At 51.8% G+C, this 17,382-nt stretch overlaps 1 protein-coding gene across 1 annotated transcript in view; it reads left to right on the top strand.

Annotated features, from left to right (window-relative positions):
* The first annotated feature begins 13,764 nt into the window (after positions 1-13,764).
* LOC113974176 (zinc finger protein 652-like) overlaps positions 13,765-17,382 on the top strand; it is a 7,408-nt gene continuing 3,790 nt past the window's right edge. The window contains 2 exon segments of the mRNA XM_027697075.1: positions 13,765-14,427; positions 14,429-14,674. Coding sequence (XP_027552876.1) covers positions 13,765-14,427; positions 14,429-14,674 — 909 coding nt within the window.

The raw sequence follows: 17,382 nt of genomic DNA on the forward strand, positions 1-17,382 counted from the left end.
CGCCCCGCTCGCTCCGTCTCTCCCCGCCCCGCGCGCGCGCTCCCGCACACGCGCACTCGCGGGTTTCCCCCTTCGCCGGCCCCCTCGGCCCCTCGCGCGCGGGCGCGTCCCCGCACGGGCGCGCGCCCGCCTCTCCCCCCCCCCCCTCCGGTGGCAACCCCCCGCCCCCCCCCGCGCGCTCCCGCCGCCCCCCCCCCCCCCCCCCCGGAAAAACACCGGTACGAGCGAGCGCGGGCGCGTCCCCGCCACCGGGAGCGAGCGAGCGCGCCCCCGCGAGACCGGCGGCGGCGGCGGCTGCGGCGGCGGCCACGTAGCGCTGCGGCGGCGGCGGCCCCGGCCCGCGGAGAACGAGGAGGAGGAGGAGGAGGAGGAGGAAGGGGGAGCTCGGGGGCCGCGGCGGCGGCGGCAGCGCCTGGGCCCGAGCGCCGGGGCCCCGGCCCCCGAGGCGGGCGCTCGGAGCGGAGCGGAGCGGAGGAGGGAGCGAAGGCAGAGAGGGAGCGAGGGAGGGAGGGCCCCCCGGCCGCCCTGCCCTCCGCCCTCCGCCGCCGCCGCGCCCGCGCCCCCCTCCCCGCGGCCGCCCGGCATGGACGGCGGCGGGGGCGGCCCCGGGGGCACCGGCCTGGGTGAGTGCGGGCCGGGGGCGTGCGGGGAGCCGGGGAGGGGGGGGTTGAAGGCAGAGCTCGCAGCCGCTCCACCGGCCGGGCCGGGCCTGGCGGCGGGGCCGAGCCGCGCTAGGCCCGGCCTGGGGGTGGGCGGTGGAGGGACGGCGGGGCCCGGCCGGGAGGGGACGGGGGGGCGGGCAGGGCACCCCGGGGGTGCGGGGGACACACGGGGGGACCCCCCTGCGGGAGGAGGCGGCGGGGATGGCGCGGGGGGTCCCCCCCGTTCGGGGGCTGCCCCTCGGTCCGGGCTCTGCCCCGGGCTCGGGGGATGCCCCGAGGGCCCCGGGGGTCTCTGCCCCTCACCTGCCCGGGGGAGGGCAAGGCAGGGCGAGGGGAGACACTCCCGTTCCTAAAGGATTCCCCGTGCCGGACCCTCTGCCCCCGCGGGGGGTCCCGGGGGCACCGCCGGCCCCGTCACCCCGCCGGGATTTTGGGCCGGGGGCTGTCGGTGAAGGGGATGAAATGTGTCAATGAAATGTGTCACCTGGCGCGGCCGCGGGTTCCGATGGAAAATCAGGTGTCTTCTCTCATCCTTGGGGTGTTTCCCCCTTCCCTTCGCTCCCGTGCTGCGGGCTCGCCCCAGGGGGAGGTTTGATTTTTTTTTTGGCGTGATTTTTGGCCGCCTCCCGAGCAACTTCGGGCTGTCCCGGCGCAGGTATTGTTGGGAGAGAAACCGGAGGAGGAGGAGGAACCAGGACCAGGCATCTCCCTGGGCTTTACCAGCGTTATTACATAAGGACCTTTAATCGCAGCCGAGTTTTGGCTCCTCGCGCGTGGAAGTGGCTTTGGGGCAGAGCCGTGGAAGGAGCACGAGGGATGCCAGGAATGTGCGTGTTTGGGGGCTCTGGGGGGCTGACCCGGCCCGTGTCGTTCCGGGGATGGCAGCGGAGGCTCGGGAGGGGCACGGAGGGGATGTGCGAGCCCTGCTTCGGGCAGGACCGGGGGCAGGATCCTGGATCGCTCCCCTTTGGGGTTGTGCTCGCTGTCTCTCTGGGTGTTAAAAGGGCTGTGGAGTCGCAAAAATCTCAATTTAAAAGGGGCTGGTGTTCGTGGTGTCTGATAATTTACTTTGCTGTTTGAAACCCCTTTATCTCTTTCTACCTGTGTGCAAGGTGCATTTTTCTCCCCCTCCCCTGCTTTGTAGAGATTAATCAGGCACTTGCTGGATGAATGAAGAGCCCCATCCCTGCCCCGGGCAGCCAACCCTTAAATTCAGGTGTGATAATAAAGTTGTGATCTAAACTCGCCATGGAAATGTGCAGTGGAGGGACAGAAATTTTGAGGGCTCTGCCAGAGGAGGGTGTGTTTGAAAGGAAAGTGCAAAATCATGAAGGCTTTTAATTTCTCTAGCTAAGCAATTGCATTTAATAGGTGCCAGAGAGTTAAGGTTTTTATTTATAATTGTGTCTGCTGTGTGGTGACTCGTATCTGTAGTTGCAGTAACTGAGGTTTGGGACCATCACTAAATGATCTGTGGCTTATATTGTGTGTTTGTAGAAATGCCTTTCAAATACCTGTGTGATCAAAAGGGACTTTGGCATTTTAAACTATTGTGAGTTTGTTTTAAAGGACTTAATTGACTGTGTTACTGTTTCTTGTTTAATGCTGATACAGGAAGCCTTTCACTGATGGTTTCTGGAGAGTTAATTCTTCAACAATTCTGTATGAAGGGTCAGGTGTCCACAGAGGGGCTAAATTATAAATTCAAAAAATAAATTACAAAAGTAGTTTGTCAGGGGTTTTTATAAGTGCAAACTATTGGGATATTCTGATTTTATTCTCTCTGGCAGAACCTTGGAAGGTGGAAATTTCAGGCTGAGAGGAGCAATTTCATCCAAAGGTTGGAGGTCTTTCTGTGTACAAGGAATTGCTTGTGGGTCAGAGCACCTGGAGCATGAGATGTCCATGCAGGAAAGGCTTGGGAAAACTCCTCTGATCTCCTCCAAGTGCATGAAACAGCCCTTTTGAGTAAACAAGATGCCATCAGTGCCTGCTGGAGGAGGGATGTGCCAATATCTGAGATAGGCACAGGTGTATTTAAGGTGGTTACAAAACTCCCGTCTCATCAGTGACCTATTTCTGTGTCACAAAATGGGCCTGATCACAGAAGAAAGTTATTTCTGACCCCACAAAAAAAGAGAGATATAATTGGAAGAAAGCACCAACCAATTAAGGAGATTGATATGTTCTCTGACCACCTGATTCTGTGGATAATTATTGCATTGAAATATTTTCTGACCGTTCCCTGGGTTCAGTTCCTCCAGCACAGAACAGCTCAGTGTGTTCAGCTGTGATCAGTTCTCTCCCTGCAGGGTCCAGGTCTTGGCTTCTAAATGGGAGATGAAAGAAATTTTAAAGAAGATAATTTTACTTTTTCAAACAATTCTGGTTTACATTTTGCTAAATATGTGCTACTTGTCTTTTCAGAATCTCATTATGCCAGAAGTTGGGTTTTTTTTCCCCCCCAAAACTTAGGAGGAAAAAATACAGATGCTGGGATATTCTGCTTTTATTCTCTTTGACAGAATATTGGAGTGTAAAAATACAATTTTTTTTATGCAGAGGGCATTTTATTCTCCTGAAATTGTGCCCTTTAAATATTAATGCAGCCCATGAGCAGATACTGGTTCCAGTTGACTTCCCCCTGTCCTGTCTTGAGCTTCTTCCAGCCAAGGAGATTATTCCAGACAGTGTTTCCCAACAGGAATGTGGTGGTTTTAACCTGTCCTTTCTGTGCATCCCAATTCCCAACTTCCAGCTGCTCCCACTGTAAATCCAAGGCCAATTTACCAGTGAGTCCTGGAATCATCCAAATTGTCCTGAATCATCCAAACTGTGGCAGAGTTTAAGTAAGAAGGGACACAAAGCCACTGCTTGTGTAGAAATGATGGTTTTTATGCCTTTAAAGAACATTTTCAGGAAGAGATAATTCATCCTTCAAGTTGCCAGCTGTTTAAACACAGAAAGGAGTTAAATCCCATCCCACCTGGAGTTAAATCCCATCCCACCCTGGTGCTCTGCAGGACCCTCATTTTTGGGAGCTGGGAGCGGAATTCCCTCACAGCCCAAACTCCAGCTGCCAAACCACCTGGATTTTTCCAAACCATCTCAAACTGGAGATTGATTTTTTTTGGTTTTAGGTGGCTCCTCCCTCCTGCCAGACAGTTGCACAGGCAGTGAAACTCTGGCAGAGCCCCTGTGCCAGCAGCTCTCACTCATTAGCACGAGGAGCTGCAGGAGTTTTCCCGACACCCTTCCCCGAGGAGGTTTCAGATGAGGAGTTTGCTCTCTCTCCAGAGGGACTGTTCAGCTCTGCTAAAAACAACTGCCAGCACCTTCTGCTGGCCTGCTCTGCCCTCTGTGTGTGTGGAGCTTTGGGAGCTGGGATTCTGTCGGTGGGAAGGGGATTTTGTTTTTAGGGAGTGTCGTGGGAAAGGCAGCAGGATGAGTGCTGGAACTGGGATCCAAGGATGTGCTGGGGTTGGGATCCAGCTCAGTCTGAGGCAAAATCCAGTGCTTTGTTTTCCAGCTCAGCCTGCCCCAGGTAGTGAATACAAATACAAGTGAGCAGAAGGTTTCCAGCTGGAATTTTGGAGGGATGTGGGATCTGAGAGCGACCTGGATGGGAAGGGACCATAAAGCTTTTCCATGGGACACCTTCCACTACCCCGGGCTGCTCCAGTCCAACCTGACCTTGAGCACTTCCAGGGATTCCAGGGCATCCCCCCCTCCCAGGGAGCAACAGTTGTGGTCCCACAGTGGCAGAAGGCCACAAGTTATTTCTAATTCAGAGTCTGATTGTCCCCAGTGTCTCATGTCCTGGCAGCCAGCTGAGTCCCTGCAGGATTTGGGGACATGTCCTTCTGTGCCCCTGGAGGATTTGGGGACCTTTGCTGACCAGGAGGATTCATGTTTTCTGATCAAGGCAGGTGTTTTCTGCCACACAGGATTTAAAGGAGCAGCTCTCCTTGCTCGTATCTGTGTGGGTTTTCTGCTTCCATCCATCCCAACAAACTTTCTGCAGTGATGGGAGCCCCTTAATTTCAGCAGTTTCCCTTTTTTTCCCTATCTCAGGGTAGCAGATTCGAGGTGTTGCTCCCACATTCCTCAGTGGTTTTGGTGCTTTCTCCCCATAGTAAATTCTCCCCATTCCCTGTGAAGTGACAGTGGCTGTGCTTGGCTTTCCCTTGTTTGAACTTCGTGTCACCTTGAGGGATTTTTGGGGCTGTTCAAGTCACTGTGACACCCATGACATTGTGAAAATACTGATTATTTCAGGAAGCAACACCTTGTACTGGTCAGATGAAGCTGCACATTGAGCTGATCCAGAGGCTGGAAATTCATCCCAGGGAATGGTTCTTTTCCAGGCAGACCCATTTCCCAAGGCATCTCACCTTGCCACCAGAAGAATGCCAGTGTTGGCATATAAATAGGGAAGGAATGCTTTGCCTCCTTCTGGCAGCCAAACCCACTTAGATCAGATTAAAACAAACAAGTAACTTTGGCTTTAACTGATAATTGTCCCCAGGAGGAAATTTAAATACAAAGTGGGATAAGGTGTCCATGGCTCCATAAGGAATTAAAGGGGGGGGGGAAGGGGAATAAAATAAGAATAAACTAAGTAAAATCCTATTTTCCCAGTGTGACAGTGGGAAGAGGATTCGTGCTGGAGGAGGTAAAGCCTGGGCAGGTTGGTTTTGGTCCCTCATGGACCTGCCTGAGAGTTTTTGTGTCCCTGTGTCCAGCTTCAGGGAGAGCAGGAATGTGGTTCCTACTCACAGAGGTCACTTGTGTGCAGGAGAGGAGTTTTGTTGAGGACTCATCCCTTGGCTGGCTGATAAACGTGTGTGTGTGTGTTCCACGGGCTGGACTAAATTATGTCAATATTTTAGAGCCAGGCGGGCTGTTTGCCCCAAAGTTTACCTTGTGCATCCCAAACAAAGGGGGGGTGGGTGGTTCAGGAGCTGCAGTGCCCCAGAACAAGGCAGGGGCTGGGGGGAGATGCCCAGGCCAGGGGGTTCTGCAGGGCCCACAGAGTGTGGGGATGTGGGGGCAGAGGGGACAGAGAGCTGGGGTTGGGGTTGGTGAGCACCAGACTGAAGTGGGGCTGTGGGGGGGACACCAGATCATCCCTGGGGGACCCACAGGGGGGTTTGGGGCTCCAGCAGTTCAGATGCCACTGGGATTTATGACACCAGAGCTCTGCAGGTGGGTTTTGGGGGGGGGGTTGAAAGAGATCCCAAGAGAAGCCCAGCTCAGGAAAGGAAGGAAAGCTCCTGGTGCTGATTCTCATCAGCACTGAGGAGTGTTTGGGGACCCAGCAGCTCCAACCCCACAGTGAGATGTAAAACTGCAGCTCTGCAGGTGGGGTTTGTGGGTGGTTTCAGAGGGGGAGATGGTGAGAAAAGTCCAGGAAGAGAAGGGAGATGTGAGCTCTGGTGCTCACTGTCAGCACCGAGGAGTGCTGGGGGACCCAGCAGCTCAAACACCACTTGAAGGTATAAAACTGAAGCTGTGCAGGTGTTTCTGTGGGCAGGGGGAGAGGGGAGGTGGGAAGAGAAGCCCAGGTGAGGGAGGAGAGGGGAAGGCTGAGCTCTGGGGCTCATTCTTTCCCCAGCATTTTCCAGGAGTGGTGAGTCACTCCCAACAGGAGCATCTGCCACTGCCCAGGGCAGCTGCCTCCAGCCTCTGTGTTGCTATGGAGGCTTTGACAAACTCCAAAATCGAAATTATTTAGTGTGTGAAGAGCTCTGGGTGAAAAATGGAGAGGATTTTAAACTCATCCCCTAAGCACATTCCAATGATGTGAGAAGAACAAACTTTATTTTGGAGGGATCGAATTCACACTTTGGTGAAGCCAAAGAAGATTTTGCTGCTTAAATCTTCCTTTTTTTTTTTTTCCCTGCTACATACCACTCTCAGCAAAGTTCCAAAACATTCAGCAGGGTTTTAAGATAAACTGGTAGACTGGAAACGAGTCCAAATGGTTTTTAGAAACTCCATTAAATTGACTGAGAGACTCCCAAGTGTGTGTGGAACGTGCTGTCAGCTCAGCTGGGATTGTTTTAAACCTTTTGTGGGATCATTTTAAACGTTTTGTTGTTGGAAAGCAGAAGTGGTCCAGGGGCAGGGGAGGTGCAGGGGTGTGGAGCACAGGCTGTGCAAAAAGCTGTAAAAACTACAAAATCACTGTAAAATCACTGTAAAAACTACAAAATTTGGTCCTTGTGTCCATCCTCCACGTGTCCAAGGTGTCCTTCAGGAGGCACATTTATCCTGGGGGTTCCAGTTTATTGTTTCTTGCAGAGTCAGTGCTGTCAGCAGGGAGGCAAAACACCTTTCCCGGGAATAAATGTCCAGGTAGGATTTGTGCCCGGGGCTTTCCCCCGGGACAGACCCATTTACACCCAATTTACACCTCTCAGCTCCCACCTGCATATTCAGAACCACAGATCCACATCCAGGGCCTCTGGGAGGGGGAAATGCTAATTTTGGGCAGCAGATCTTGATGACAGATTTCCTTTTAGTGTTCCTGTGCCTTTGTGAGCCACTTAAAGGGTCGGTGCAACCACTGGGGAGCTCAGAGTAAATTGTGGGGCTTGATGAGTGTCATCACTGGGGTGTAGGAAAACAAAGGGGGGTTAAAGTCCCTAAAAGTGCAGTTTTTAAGATGTGTGAGCGTGGAGAGTGATGAAATCAAGAGTTTGAAGGCAAAAAGGAGTCTTAGCAGTGAACTAGAGGGAAGCCAGGCACTCCAAAGGGATTTGGAACAAAGAATTGGGCTCTGGTGGGTGAAACAATCGCCCTTAGCCTGGGAGGTTTGGGTTTGTGGCACCTCTTTGATGAGTTTACAGGTTGCAAGGGTCAGATACCTGTTCATGTGCTCATATAAAGTTTGTCTTGGGTTCATTTGTGTCTCCAGGTCATCAAACAGTGGCAGAAAAGTAATCAAAGTAAAAGGTGAATGACAGAGGTGCTGCTGTGGGGTGGGAAACACCTGGTTGGGTTTTAATCTCGCTGGTGGAAAGATAGAAACGGGACACAGGGAGAGATCTGAGTGTGAGGAAGTTCCTATTTCACTCTCAGGTGCTTCATTTTGATTACTGAAGGTAGCAGGGAGGGTGTGGATTTAACCTGAGTGTGTATCCTGGTGCATTATAACTTTTTTCGAGGTGGTTTTGCCTACTGGGAGAAAAATGTTGAGGTTTGTGGCTGTTGGATCCGAAATTCCTTCCCAGCCAATGGAAACCCTTCAGCTCATTGCAAAAGTTGAGGGATGACAATGCTGCAGAATTCCCAAATGGCAACCCCTGGAACTGCTTTCTGGGCAGATAATGCTTGAAAACCATCCAGATTCCCAGCGCTGGAAATCACTGGTTTGGGACAGTCTTTGTGTCCCAGAGCAGATTTCTGGATCCAGCCGGGAGAATTCAGCTGGAGAAATGGAAAAGGCCTGAAGGTTTGGGATCATGTTTGGTTTGTGTCGGTGGCAGGGTGGGACAGAAAGGGATTTTCTGGAATTGGGAATGGGTTCTGCTTCGTTTTCCACCAGCCTGTTTAACAGTCCCAGGCAAACAGCCAAGTCCAGCCAGGGGAAACGTGCTGCCTGCTGAGTCAGCAAAATCCCCATCGCTGGGGGTTTCAGGAATGATCCCAAAAAACCCTGGAACAGGGATGGGCTGGTGGGATGCTCCTTTCCAGGCTGTCCTGGGCCACCCTGGCGCTGGAATCCCGGAGTGGGATGGGATTTATCCCTTCTCCAGGCTCCTGTGGCCCTGCCAAGGCTCTCCCTGCCAGCCCGGCTGGGTTTTGGGATGTGCTGGACTTTGGGATGTGCTGGACTTTGGGATGTGCTGGACTTTGGGATGTGCTGGATTTTGGGATGTGCTGGACTTTGGGATGTGCTGGATTTTGGGATGTGCCGGATTTTGGGATGTGCCGGATTTTGGGATGTGCCGGACTTTGGGATGTGCCGGATTTTGGGATGTGCCGGACTTTGGGATGTGCGTGGTGGGTGTGTTTGGTTGTCCCCAGACTGATGCTGTGGAGAGACAGAGATGCCCAAAGATGTGGCTTTAATTGCCCCAGGACACGAACCCCACACCATTCCCACCATTCCCAGCTGAGCCTTGGAGGGGAGAAGCTGCTCCCCAGGAATTCAGAGCTCGCAGGGTCCCGGTTTCTCTGCTTTTCCCGGGAATTGGGAATGTTGTTCCCGAACATCCTCTTTGCTGTGTCCCCCAAACCGTGTCAGCAGCACCAAACTGAGGCAGAAAATGGGATTATTCCTCCCTCTGGGGCTGTGCTGAGGGAACCCTTCTGGCTCTGGGGTGGGTGTCAGGAGTTTGGGGATGGGTGGATGTTTGGGAATGGGTGGATGTTTGGGAACAGGTCGTTAGCAGCACTCAGGCTCTTCAGTTTGCATTTCCATGGGCAGAGGCAGCTTGAGCACTTCCATAGAAATGCAGGAGCAGCAGGGATGTGCTGCCTCTGTCTGCAGAGGAACCTGAACCCCTTCAGAACAGATTTTCAGGGGTTTTTTGCACATAAAGCAGCCAAGATGCACAAGAAAGGAGCGATTGTGCCCTGATATAAATAATTCCCTCTTGTGTTCCAGCCCTGGTTCCTCTCCCTGACTCCTGGAACTTGGACCAGATGTGTTTTCCCAGTGCCTGGGAATTGCTGGGCCTGTTTCAGGCACCTGTTCCTTGAGCTGGGACAGATCTGGAGGCTTTGATGTGCTCTGCAGGATTCATGGATTCAGCTGTGGGTGGCTGGACCAGTTTGGAGAATCCTGGAATGTCCTGAGCTGGAAGGGACCCACCAAGATCATCGAGTTCAGCTCCTGGTGCTGCCCAGGACACCCCAACCCCCCCCCCCCCAGGTCATTTTAGGCATCACTTTTCCTTTTCTCTTTGCAACCTCTGGTTATTCCTCGCTTATTTACTTGGGAGAATTCACCTTTTCTGAGCATTTCAGAGCAGAGTCCCGGCAAGAAAACATTAATGCTTTGTTATTTCTGCAGCAGAACTTTGTGTTGGGGATTGGCCTTAAAGCCAAGTTGTACCTGTGGAATGAAAATCCCATTTTTCTTGGCCTTTTTCCTGTGTTTCTGTCCTGCTGCTGCTGAGATTGAAGCTGATTGATGGGTGACACTGAATATTAACAGAAGCAAAGTGAAAAATCACACTCTTATTTACCTTTATATTTATATTTACCTGAATCATGTGGGGTTTTTGCCACCCTTTGAAAATAAACACGTGCCAGTTGTATCACAGTTCTAATTCTCCTGGAGCCAAATAATGTGATTTATTCAGTATGAAAGTGTTTAACTTAAAGTGACACTGGGTTTTTATGAAGGGTTGAGTTCACATGGGTTTTACCTGTACCAGAAATGAGTTAAGAGGAAGCAGAGAAGCTCCAGTTTGGGTTAGAAATTTGGGTGGGAACCAGGTTAAAGCCCATCCCAGGTTTGGTGGAATATTGGAATTCTGTTTGTCTGGTGGAATATTGGAGCAGTTTTAATGAATCCCCCAACCTGCAACCAGTGCCTGACTCCTTCAGCAGCTGCTCAGCTGGTTTGCAATCGGTGCATTATCTTAACTAATGCAGATTATTTATTTATGCTCTGTGGTTGTTCCACCACTGGCTGCAAACCTGGTTGCCCCAGGACTGAATGGAGCCTCTGGATCGGTGCTTCCAGCCCAGAGGCATCCAGGAGCCTTCAAAGCCTCAGGTGGTTAATGAGGATCCAAAAAGGCTTTGCCTTTAATTGTAACACAGTTAGAATTGTTTGGGATTTTTTTTTCTGAGCCGTGTTCTTAGAAAACTCTTGTTTTCTATTAAAAAAAAAAATCAGTTTTCAGGGTGCTCAGACTTTCTCCTGGCTCCTGGGTCTGTGTGCATGGTCATTATCCCTAATGAGCATGAGATCCACATTGATTTATCCCTAAATAAACCTGCTCCTTCCTTGCAGTGCCTCTTGATTGCATCCAGTGAAAAGCTGCTGCTAAGCTCAGATTTGCTGAGAAAATGAACTTCTGGGGGTTGAATGTGGGAAGTGACAGGTCCTGTGTCGTAAAGGGAACGTGGAAATCACGGATGGGATCCCAGGAGGTCCAGGATCCCGGGAAGTTTGGGGTGCAGGCTGTGCTCCCTTCCCTTGGCACAGAGCTGGCAGAGCCCTGCTGTCCCTGCCATCAGTGGTTGCTGCTGCTGGGTCCCTGCCAGGACCTGGATCCCATTCCCTGCACCAGGAAGAGGTGCCAGGCTGGTCCCTTTGGGGGCAAACCCACCCCCTGAGCCCCCGGGATCCCAAATATCTCTGTTTTAGTGGAGAAAGGGGCAGGGATGTGGTTTTGGTTCCAAGGCAGCGAAAGCCCGGGTGAGGGGTTGTGAGGGGGTGAGGTGCTGCTTCCTCCACCCACACCTTGGGCTGCCAGTTGCCCTTTTCTTTTCTGGGTTTGAGCTTTTTAATGTTTGCAGACTTGCAAACCTGGCCTGATCTTTGGTTCCCCTGGTGCAGGCACCTCGTGGCTTTGCTCTGTGTCCTGATAAGCATCTTCAAAAACTGCTTTGAAACCCCCGTTTCCTCTTTACTCCTTAATCAGAGCCCGGATCTGCAACTCATTCTGTGAAAAGCTTGGGGTTCTTTTGATAGAAGTGAACTCTGTGAAAAGCTTTGGGGTTCTTTTGATAGAAGTGAACTCTGTGAAAAGCTTGGGGTTCTTTTGATAGAAGTGAACTCACCTTTCGAGAGGGACAAAGCTCAAACCACCCCGGTGCTGCTTTGGGATTAGAAAACTCAAAGGGGGAAATGCAAACGTTCTCTGAGCGTGTTTTGGGCTCTGAAATCAGCAGTTTGTTGTTTGTGAAGGTCCGAGGGGACCTTCAGCAGCTCTTTGGCTGCTCAGTGACGTTGTTGGAAAGCCTTGGGTCCCTCGGGGGTGGGTTAAGAGTGAAAGCAGGTTCCTGAGGCTGCAGAGAGAGGTGGTTTTAACACCAACTGACTCTTGATAACTCAGAATAACCCCCCCTTTTGTTGTGTTTGTTTGAAGTGGCTCCGTGGGGATGCAAAGGGGTTTGTTGGGCAGAACGTTCCCTCAGTGATGCACCAATATTTGGATGTTCAGTAAAATGGGGGGGGAAGGTGAAGCTTCCCTTTCCTGACGAGTTCTGTGCTTTCCTGGCTCTCCAGCAGCAACATTCCAGCAGCCTTCCTGGTTCCCTCCTGCTGGAGATGCTTGATGTCACCTTGGAAATAGTCAGGGATGGTTTTGTACCTGACACAGGGATTTTTCTGAGCTTCCGAATAAATCACTGAACTGAGGGAAAGGAAAAGCCAGACTGGGCTCCCTCCTTCCCAGGGCTTTCCAAGGCCCTTCCTGGGTGTAGGGATGTTCATTTTGGCTTGCAATCACAACCAGTTGATGCTATGATTTCCTGGCTTTTCCATCTGGATGTTGTGATCCCAAGCCAGTGCTCACAGCCCATCTCCAGGGATTTCCTGGCCCAGTCAGGGCTTGGTGCTCCCCTTCCCGATTTCCTCTGGAGCTGGGAGGGCAGAGCAGCAGGAATGGACCCTGCTGTGGTGGTGCTGAGTCTGCAGGGCACTGCCAGGCACCTCCAGGGCCCTCTTGGAGCCATTTGGGAATCCTGGAGAAGCGTTCAGGGCTCTGTTTTAATTAAACTGATGATCAGGCTCATCAGTGGCCTGGCCTGGCCCCAGGGTGGCACTTCCTGAACACGAGAGGGCACTTCAGTCTTTGGGATTCTGGCATTGGTGGGTTCCTCTCCTGTTCAATTAAACTCACTTCAAAGAGGGAGAAGCTGCTGGTGGGAGCAGTTCCCTCCAGGGAATTCTCAGATTCCAAGAGTGGCGATCCCGTTCTCTTCACATTCAGCTGCTCAGTCCATCCATTTCTGTTGGGTCCTTCTCTGCCCTCTAATCCTGGGATGTCTTGGTCCTGAATTCTCCTTCCCTGCCCCCTCTGCTCCCAGGATTAGCTCCAGGAATCCCGTTTGCTCGGGGCTTCCAGAGTGTTTCCCATTCCATCTGCACAGCCAAAAATCCTGGCTGCTGCTGCAACCCTGTGCTGCCCAAATGTTGATTGTCCTGGGGAAAGAGAGATGGGAGGGATTGATTACTTGGATTCAGGAGGGATCACGTGGCTTTTTATTTTTTTTTTTTTTTGCAAGAGGAAGTAACAGTGTCCTGGTCAAATTCCAACTTGGAATGACTGCAGGGAAATGTGGATGGGCAAATGTGATATTGTTTGGCTTCTGCTTTGAGGATTAAATAGCTGGGGGGAAGGGAGAATGAGACAAAGGAGTAATTGCCTTAAATGAAGGGGCTGTGGGAGGGATGTCTGAGGTGGAAACAAGCAGGGACTGGGCTGTTCTCAGTCTGGTTTGGGGCTGCAGGTCGGAAATGCCTCCCTTGGAATTCTTCATCCACGTCTCCATTAGTGTGGGTCTGTGTGGAACGTCCCCTGGATGAGGATGGGCTCCCTTTGGGAGCTGCAGGAGAAGCAGAGGTATTTTGGGTGGGGCTGTGGGGGCAGAGCAGCGTTTTGGGGCCATCAGTGCTCCCCAAAGTCCAGGAGAGACACAGCTCAGAGTCCCTGGAGCTGATCTTTGGTGGATGGGGAATATTCATCGCCTTGATTTCCATATCTTAGGAGTCTCCTACCCCACAGAGGGTGTTTGTAACTCCCTGTGGTTTTCCTTGAGACCCCCCCAGCAGCCCAGAGATGACCAACCCTGTTCCCTCCAGCTGGACAAACCCAGGAGGATTTGCTACGATTTTACTGCTTTGGGGTTGGTTTTTTTTTTAATTGACTTTGTTCTCTCCGTTGTCTCTTCCAGATAAAATGTTCAGGGGTTCGTTGGCACCTTTCTCCAGAAGAACAACCCCAGCCCTGCTGTTGCCATAACCCTGGAATTCCGTGCCCTGCCCTCGACACCAGCAGGGAGCCCCCGTTTCGTCCGCCCCGTGTCCATGGACCAGGCGCCGGGCTGGAGGACCCCCCCGACCCCAAACTGCTGCTGCTGCCTCGGTTTCTCTGGGATTGAAGGTGCTCCATGAGCCAGGGCCCCCCAAATGAGTCAAACGGCCAATTCCTGCCCGCAGCTGGTTGAGAACTGCCCGGCGCCCGTGGCGGGGATGGCACAGGAGGACGGTCGCCACGGGCAAGTGCCGCCCACCTTCTACCACGGGGCCAGCCAGGAGCTCGACCTGTCCACCAAGGTGTACAAGAGGGAGTCAGGGAGCCCCTACTCCATGCTGGTGGACAGCAAAATGAGCAAACCCCACCTCCACGAGAGGGAGGAGCAGCCTTATTTCAGGGAGAACAGAGCGGTAGGAGAGGTCCGGGCTGTGAAAGAAGACAGAGAGAACTCTGACGACTCTGAGGAGGAAGAGGAGGAGGAAGATGAAGTGACTTACAAAAGGGAGCAGATTATAGTAGAGGTAAACCTTAACAACCAAACCTTAAATGTATCAAAAGGGGAGAAGGGTGTCCCCTCCCAGTCCAAAGAGACTGCTGTTCTTAAGACCAGCAGTGAGGAAGAGGAGGGTGACAGTGGGGAAGAGGCCACTGAAGACAGTAATGATTATGAGGAAAATGAGAGGCAGAAGAAAAAGGAGAAAAGAGTGGAAAAAGTTAGTGTTGCACAAAGGAGAACGAGGAGAGCTGCCTCTGCTGCAGCAGCCACCACCTCCCCACCACCCAGAACTACAAGGGGTCGTAGAAAGAGTGTGGAGCCCCCCCAAGCGTAAGAAGAAAACTGCAAAGGAGCCCAAGGCACCTGTGCAGAAATCAAAGTGTGAAGAGAAGGAGACTTTAACCTGTGAGAAGTGCCCCAGGGTGTTTAACACACGCTGGTACCTGGAGAAGCACATGAACGTCACTCACAGGCGAATGCAGATCTGCGACAAATGTGGGAAGAAATTTGTGCTAGAAAGTGAGCTGTCCCTTCACCAGCAAACTGACTGTGAAAAAAATATCCAGGTAGGTTTGCTCACCTGCTTGCCAGATTTCCACACCTTCTGTCGTGCCCTGGCTACACTGGTGGACACTTCAGAGGGGGAAATCTTTTGCACAGCCCAGGTTCTGACCGAGGCCTTGTCCCTGCGCAGCGACGCTTCGGGGTCCTCCAGGATTGCTGGGAGAGGAGTGTCCAGCTGCCCTGGCAGCTACTCTGGTGGTAAACCACGAGTTGGGGAGCACACAGAGCTGCTTTACCAGTGTCAGACTGGGCTGAGAACAGCTTGCAGTGAAGCTCTTGGACGGGAGGAACCCTCCTCCCTCGGTGCTCTGGCTGGTGTTCAGTGCCCGGAGCCTCGGGCACACAGTGGTTCCAGGGGGGCTTTCACTGCAGGACTTGGCTGGTACTGAAATTTGGGCAATCCCAGAGAGGCAAGCAGGTGAGAGAGACACCAGTGGAGTCAGGATTTGAACTTGGGTGAAAACGGAGTTTAAAACTCCTGCTGGGATAAACAATCCAGAGGTGATTTACAGTAAGTGCTCCCAGATGGGTGTAAAGTTATGAATTCAGTGCCTAACCCGTGAGCCCAAAGGCCAGTAAATCCCCCTGATGACACAGAAATCCCTGCTCTTTCTCACCAGCAGCTTTGCAGCTCTGCTCTCTCCCCCAGCAGTGGGAGCTGTGCTGCAGCAGAACCCTTGGAAAGCTCGAGGTCGTGGAAGGAGCTGCAGAGTTTGTGATTCCTCCGTGGTTTGGGCTCTGCTCGTGGGCACCTCTGTTCCCCTGGAGCTGGTTGATCTGGCAGCTCAGCCCTGCCTTCCTTGCCCTGTTAAACCCAGCTCAGTGTTGCCCCCTCCCTGTGCAGTGACCCCACTGCTGCTGAAGTGTTTGGGGTTTGTAGGGCAGCAGCTTTCCTGTCTGTCCAGCCAGGATTTCACCAGGATGATTTAATGGCTTTTTGTTTGTTTGTTTTCTTGCTGAAATGCTGAACCGAGTTGGAATTCAGTCCCCACTGTGTGGGAGACATGAAATAATTTATTGCAGCTTCTATTTCCTAAGCCTGACATGCAGCTCTGGGTAACTCTGTGCTGTTCTTCCTTATGTTTCAGCTCATGGGAGGAAAACTGAAGGAAGGACTATAATATAAGATAATGACCCTTGAGAGTAGTTAATAAAATACAGAAACATTTCAGTGTGTCCTTGCAGCTTTTGAAAGAAATACTTCAAAAGTTCAGTGCAGCAGAGAACATTGAAATGTAAATTTGAGGAATGTCCCAGCATCCAGGTGGCTCTTTCACAGCATTAAACCTTTTCACTTTAAACAGGAATTCATGAATAGTTTAAACACATGGTATAGAATAAAGAAGTGTGTGCTTCTGAGGGGATGAATTCCTATGTCCAAAAAGTGGGTAGGAAAAGAAGAAAAAATTGTCCAAATTATGTTTTATGCCCAGAAACTCCCCCAGGTATTTCCAGTGCCAGAAGCACTGCAAGTCATCTTCAAATTCTCAATATCTGAGCGTGCATCCAACAGTTGTTCCTCTGTCCTGACCCTTGGAATGTGTTTTACAGCTTCCTGCTAATGTGTTTTTATTCCACCTGGCAAAAGGAGCGAAGGGGGTGTGAAAATTGTGCTTCAGGGCTGGATATGTCAAGGGAGCTTTGTGCAGGAAAAGGAATGGTTTGATGTATTAGTGGTAATTGAACTGATCAAACACAGTTGGCTCCTCTCTATTTTTCATCCCAGTGATGGGGTATGTCTGTTTTTCCAGGTGATTTCTGATTTTCCTCCTCTCAGGCTCAGCAGTTTCTGTTGTCACCTCAAGCTCTGTGTGGTTATTCTCAGTATTACTGTTCTAATCTAATTAAGTTGCAGACTGACCTCTTCAAGGCCTGGCTTAACTTTATATCACAGTATTTATGATCCTTTCACATCGTTGCTTTGCTCTTTAGGGTGTTTTTTTCCCCCTCAAGGGCTGCAGTTTGTTCCCCACGTGCCTCCAAGGAGGTGTTTTGGAGGTGTTTCCTCAGGGAATGGACCAGAATTCCCAAGCCTGCAGAGATCCAAACGCTGTGGGAGCAGCAAAACTTGTCTGTGCAGAGAAGAACCGACCCAGCCTGGCAGAATTCCTCAATATTTGCTGGTTGAACAGCACCCAGCCCTTCTCTCACTGGGAGGGAAGGGGGTGATTGAGAGGCAGAAAATGGGGATGCCCCAAAAACCCCAAAAATGAGCCACAATTCCTTCCTCTGCACTCCAGAGATTAAAATGTCTTGGTTTCCTCACGTGTCTGCCAGCAAGTTTTACAACTGTTCTGGAATGTTCAAAATTCTACAAGGATCTTTTGGTCAAGTCTTTGGGAAGAACTAACTTGGGAAAGGAAAGAGATGTTTGGAAGGCCGTGGGTGTCCTGCTCATCACTGATTTCATGGACATTTCCTGGGAGCTGTGGGAAGGAATTCACACATTTCTTGCCTGTTGTCACTTTGGGGACCTGCAGAGCTGCTGAGGCCTTTCACAAGTGAAGAACCAGAACCCAAGAGATGGAGGGGACACCTGGCCTTGCTCTCTGAGTCCCAGAATCCACATCCAGAGCTGCAGGATGGGAGCTGCTTTCCCTGGAGAACCAGAAGGATCAGAGAGTTTTGGCCCATTAAACCTGGGATTTGGGTGGGGTCACAGTGCTGCTTCCAGAGGGCTGGATGTGCACATGGATTCAAGGCAGCTTGG

Source organism: Neopelma chrysocephalum, unplaced genomic scaffold (genome assembly GCF_003984885.1).
Source record: "Neopelma chrysocephalum unplaced genomic scaffold, ASM398488v2 Primary Assembly neopelma1_118, whole genome shotgun sequence".
Classification (NCBI taxonomy): Eukaryota; Metazoa; Chordata; class Aves; order Passeriformes; family Pipridae; genus Neopelma; species Neopelma chrysocephalum.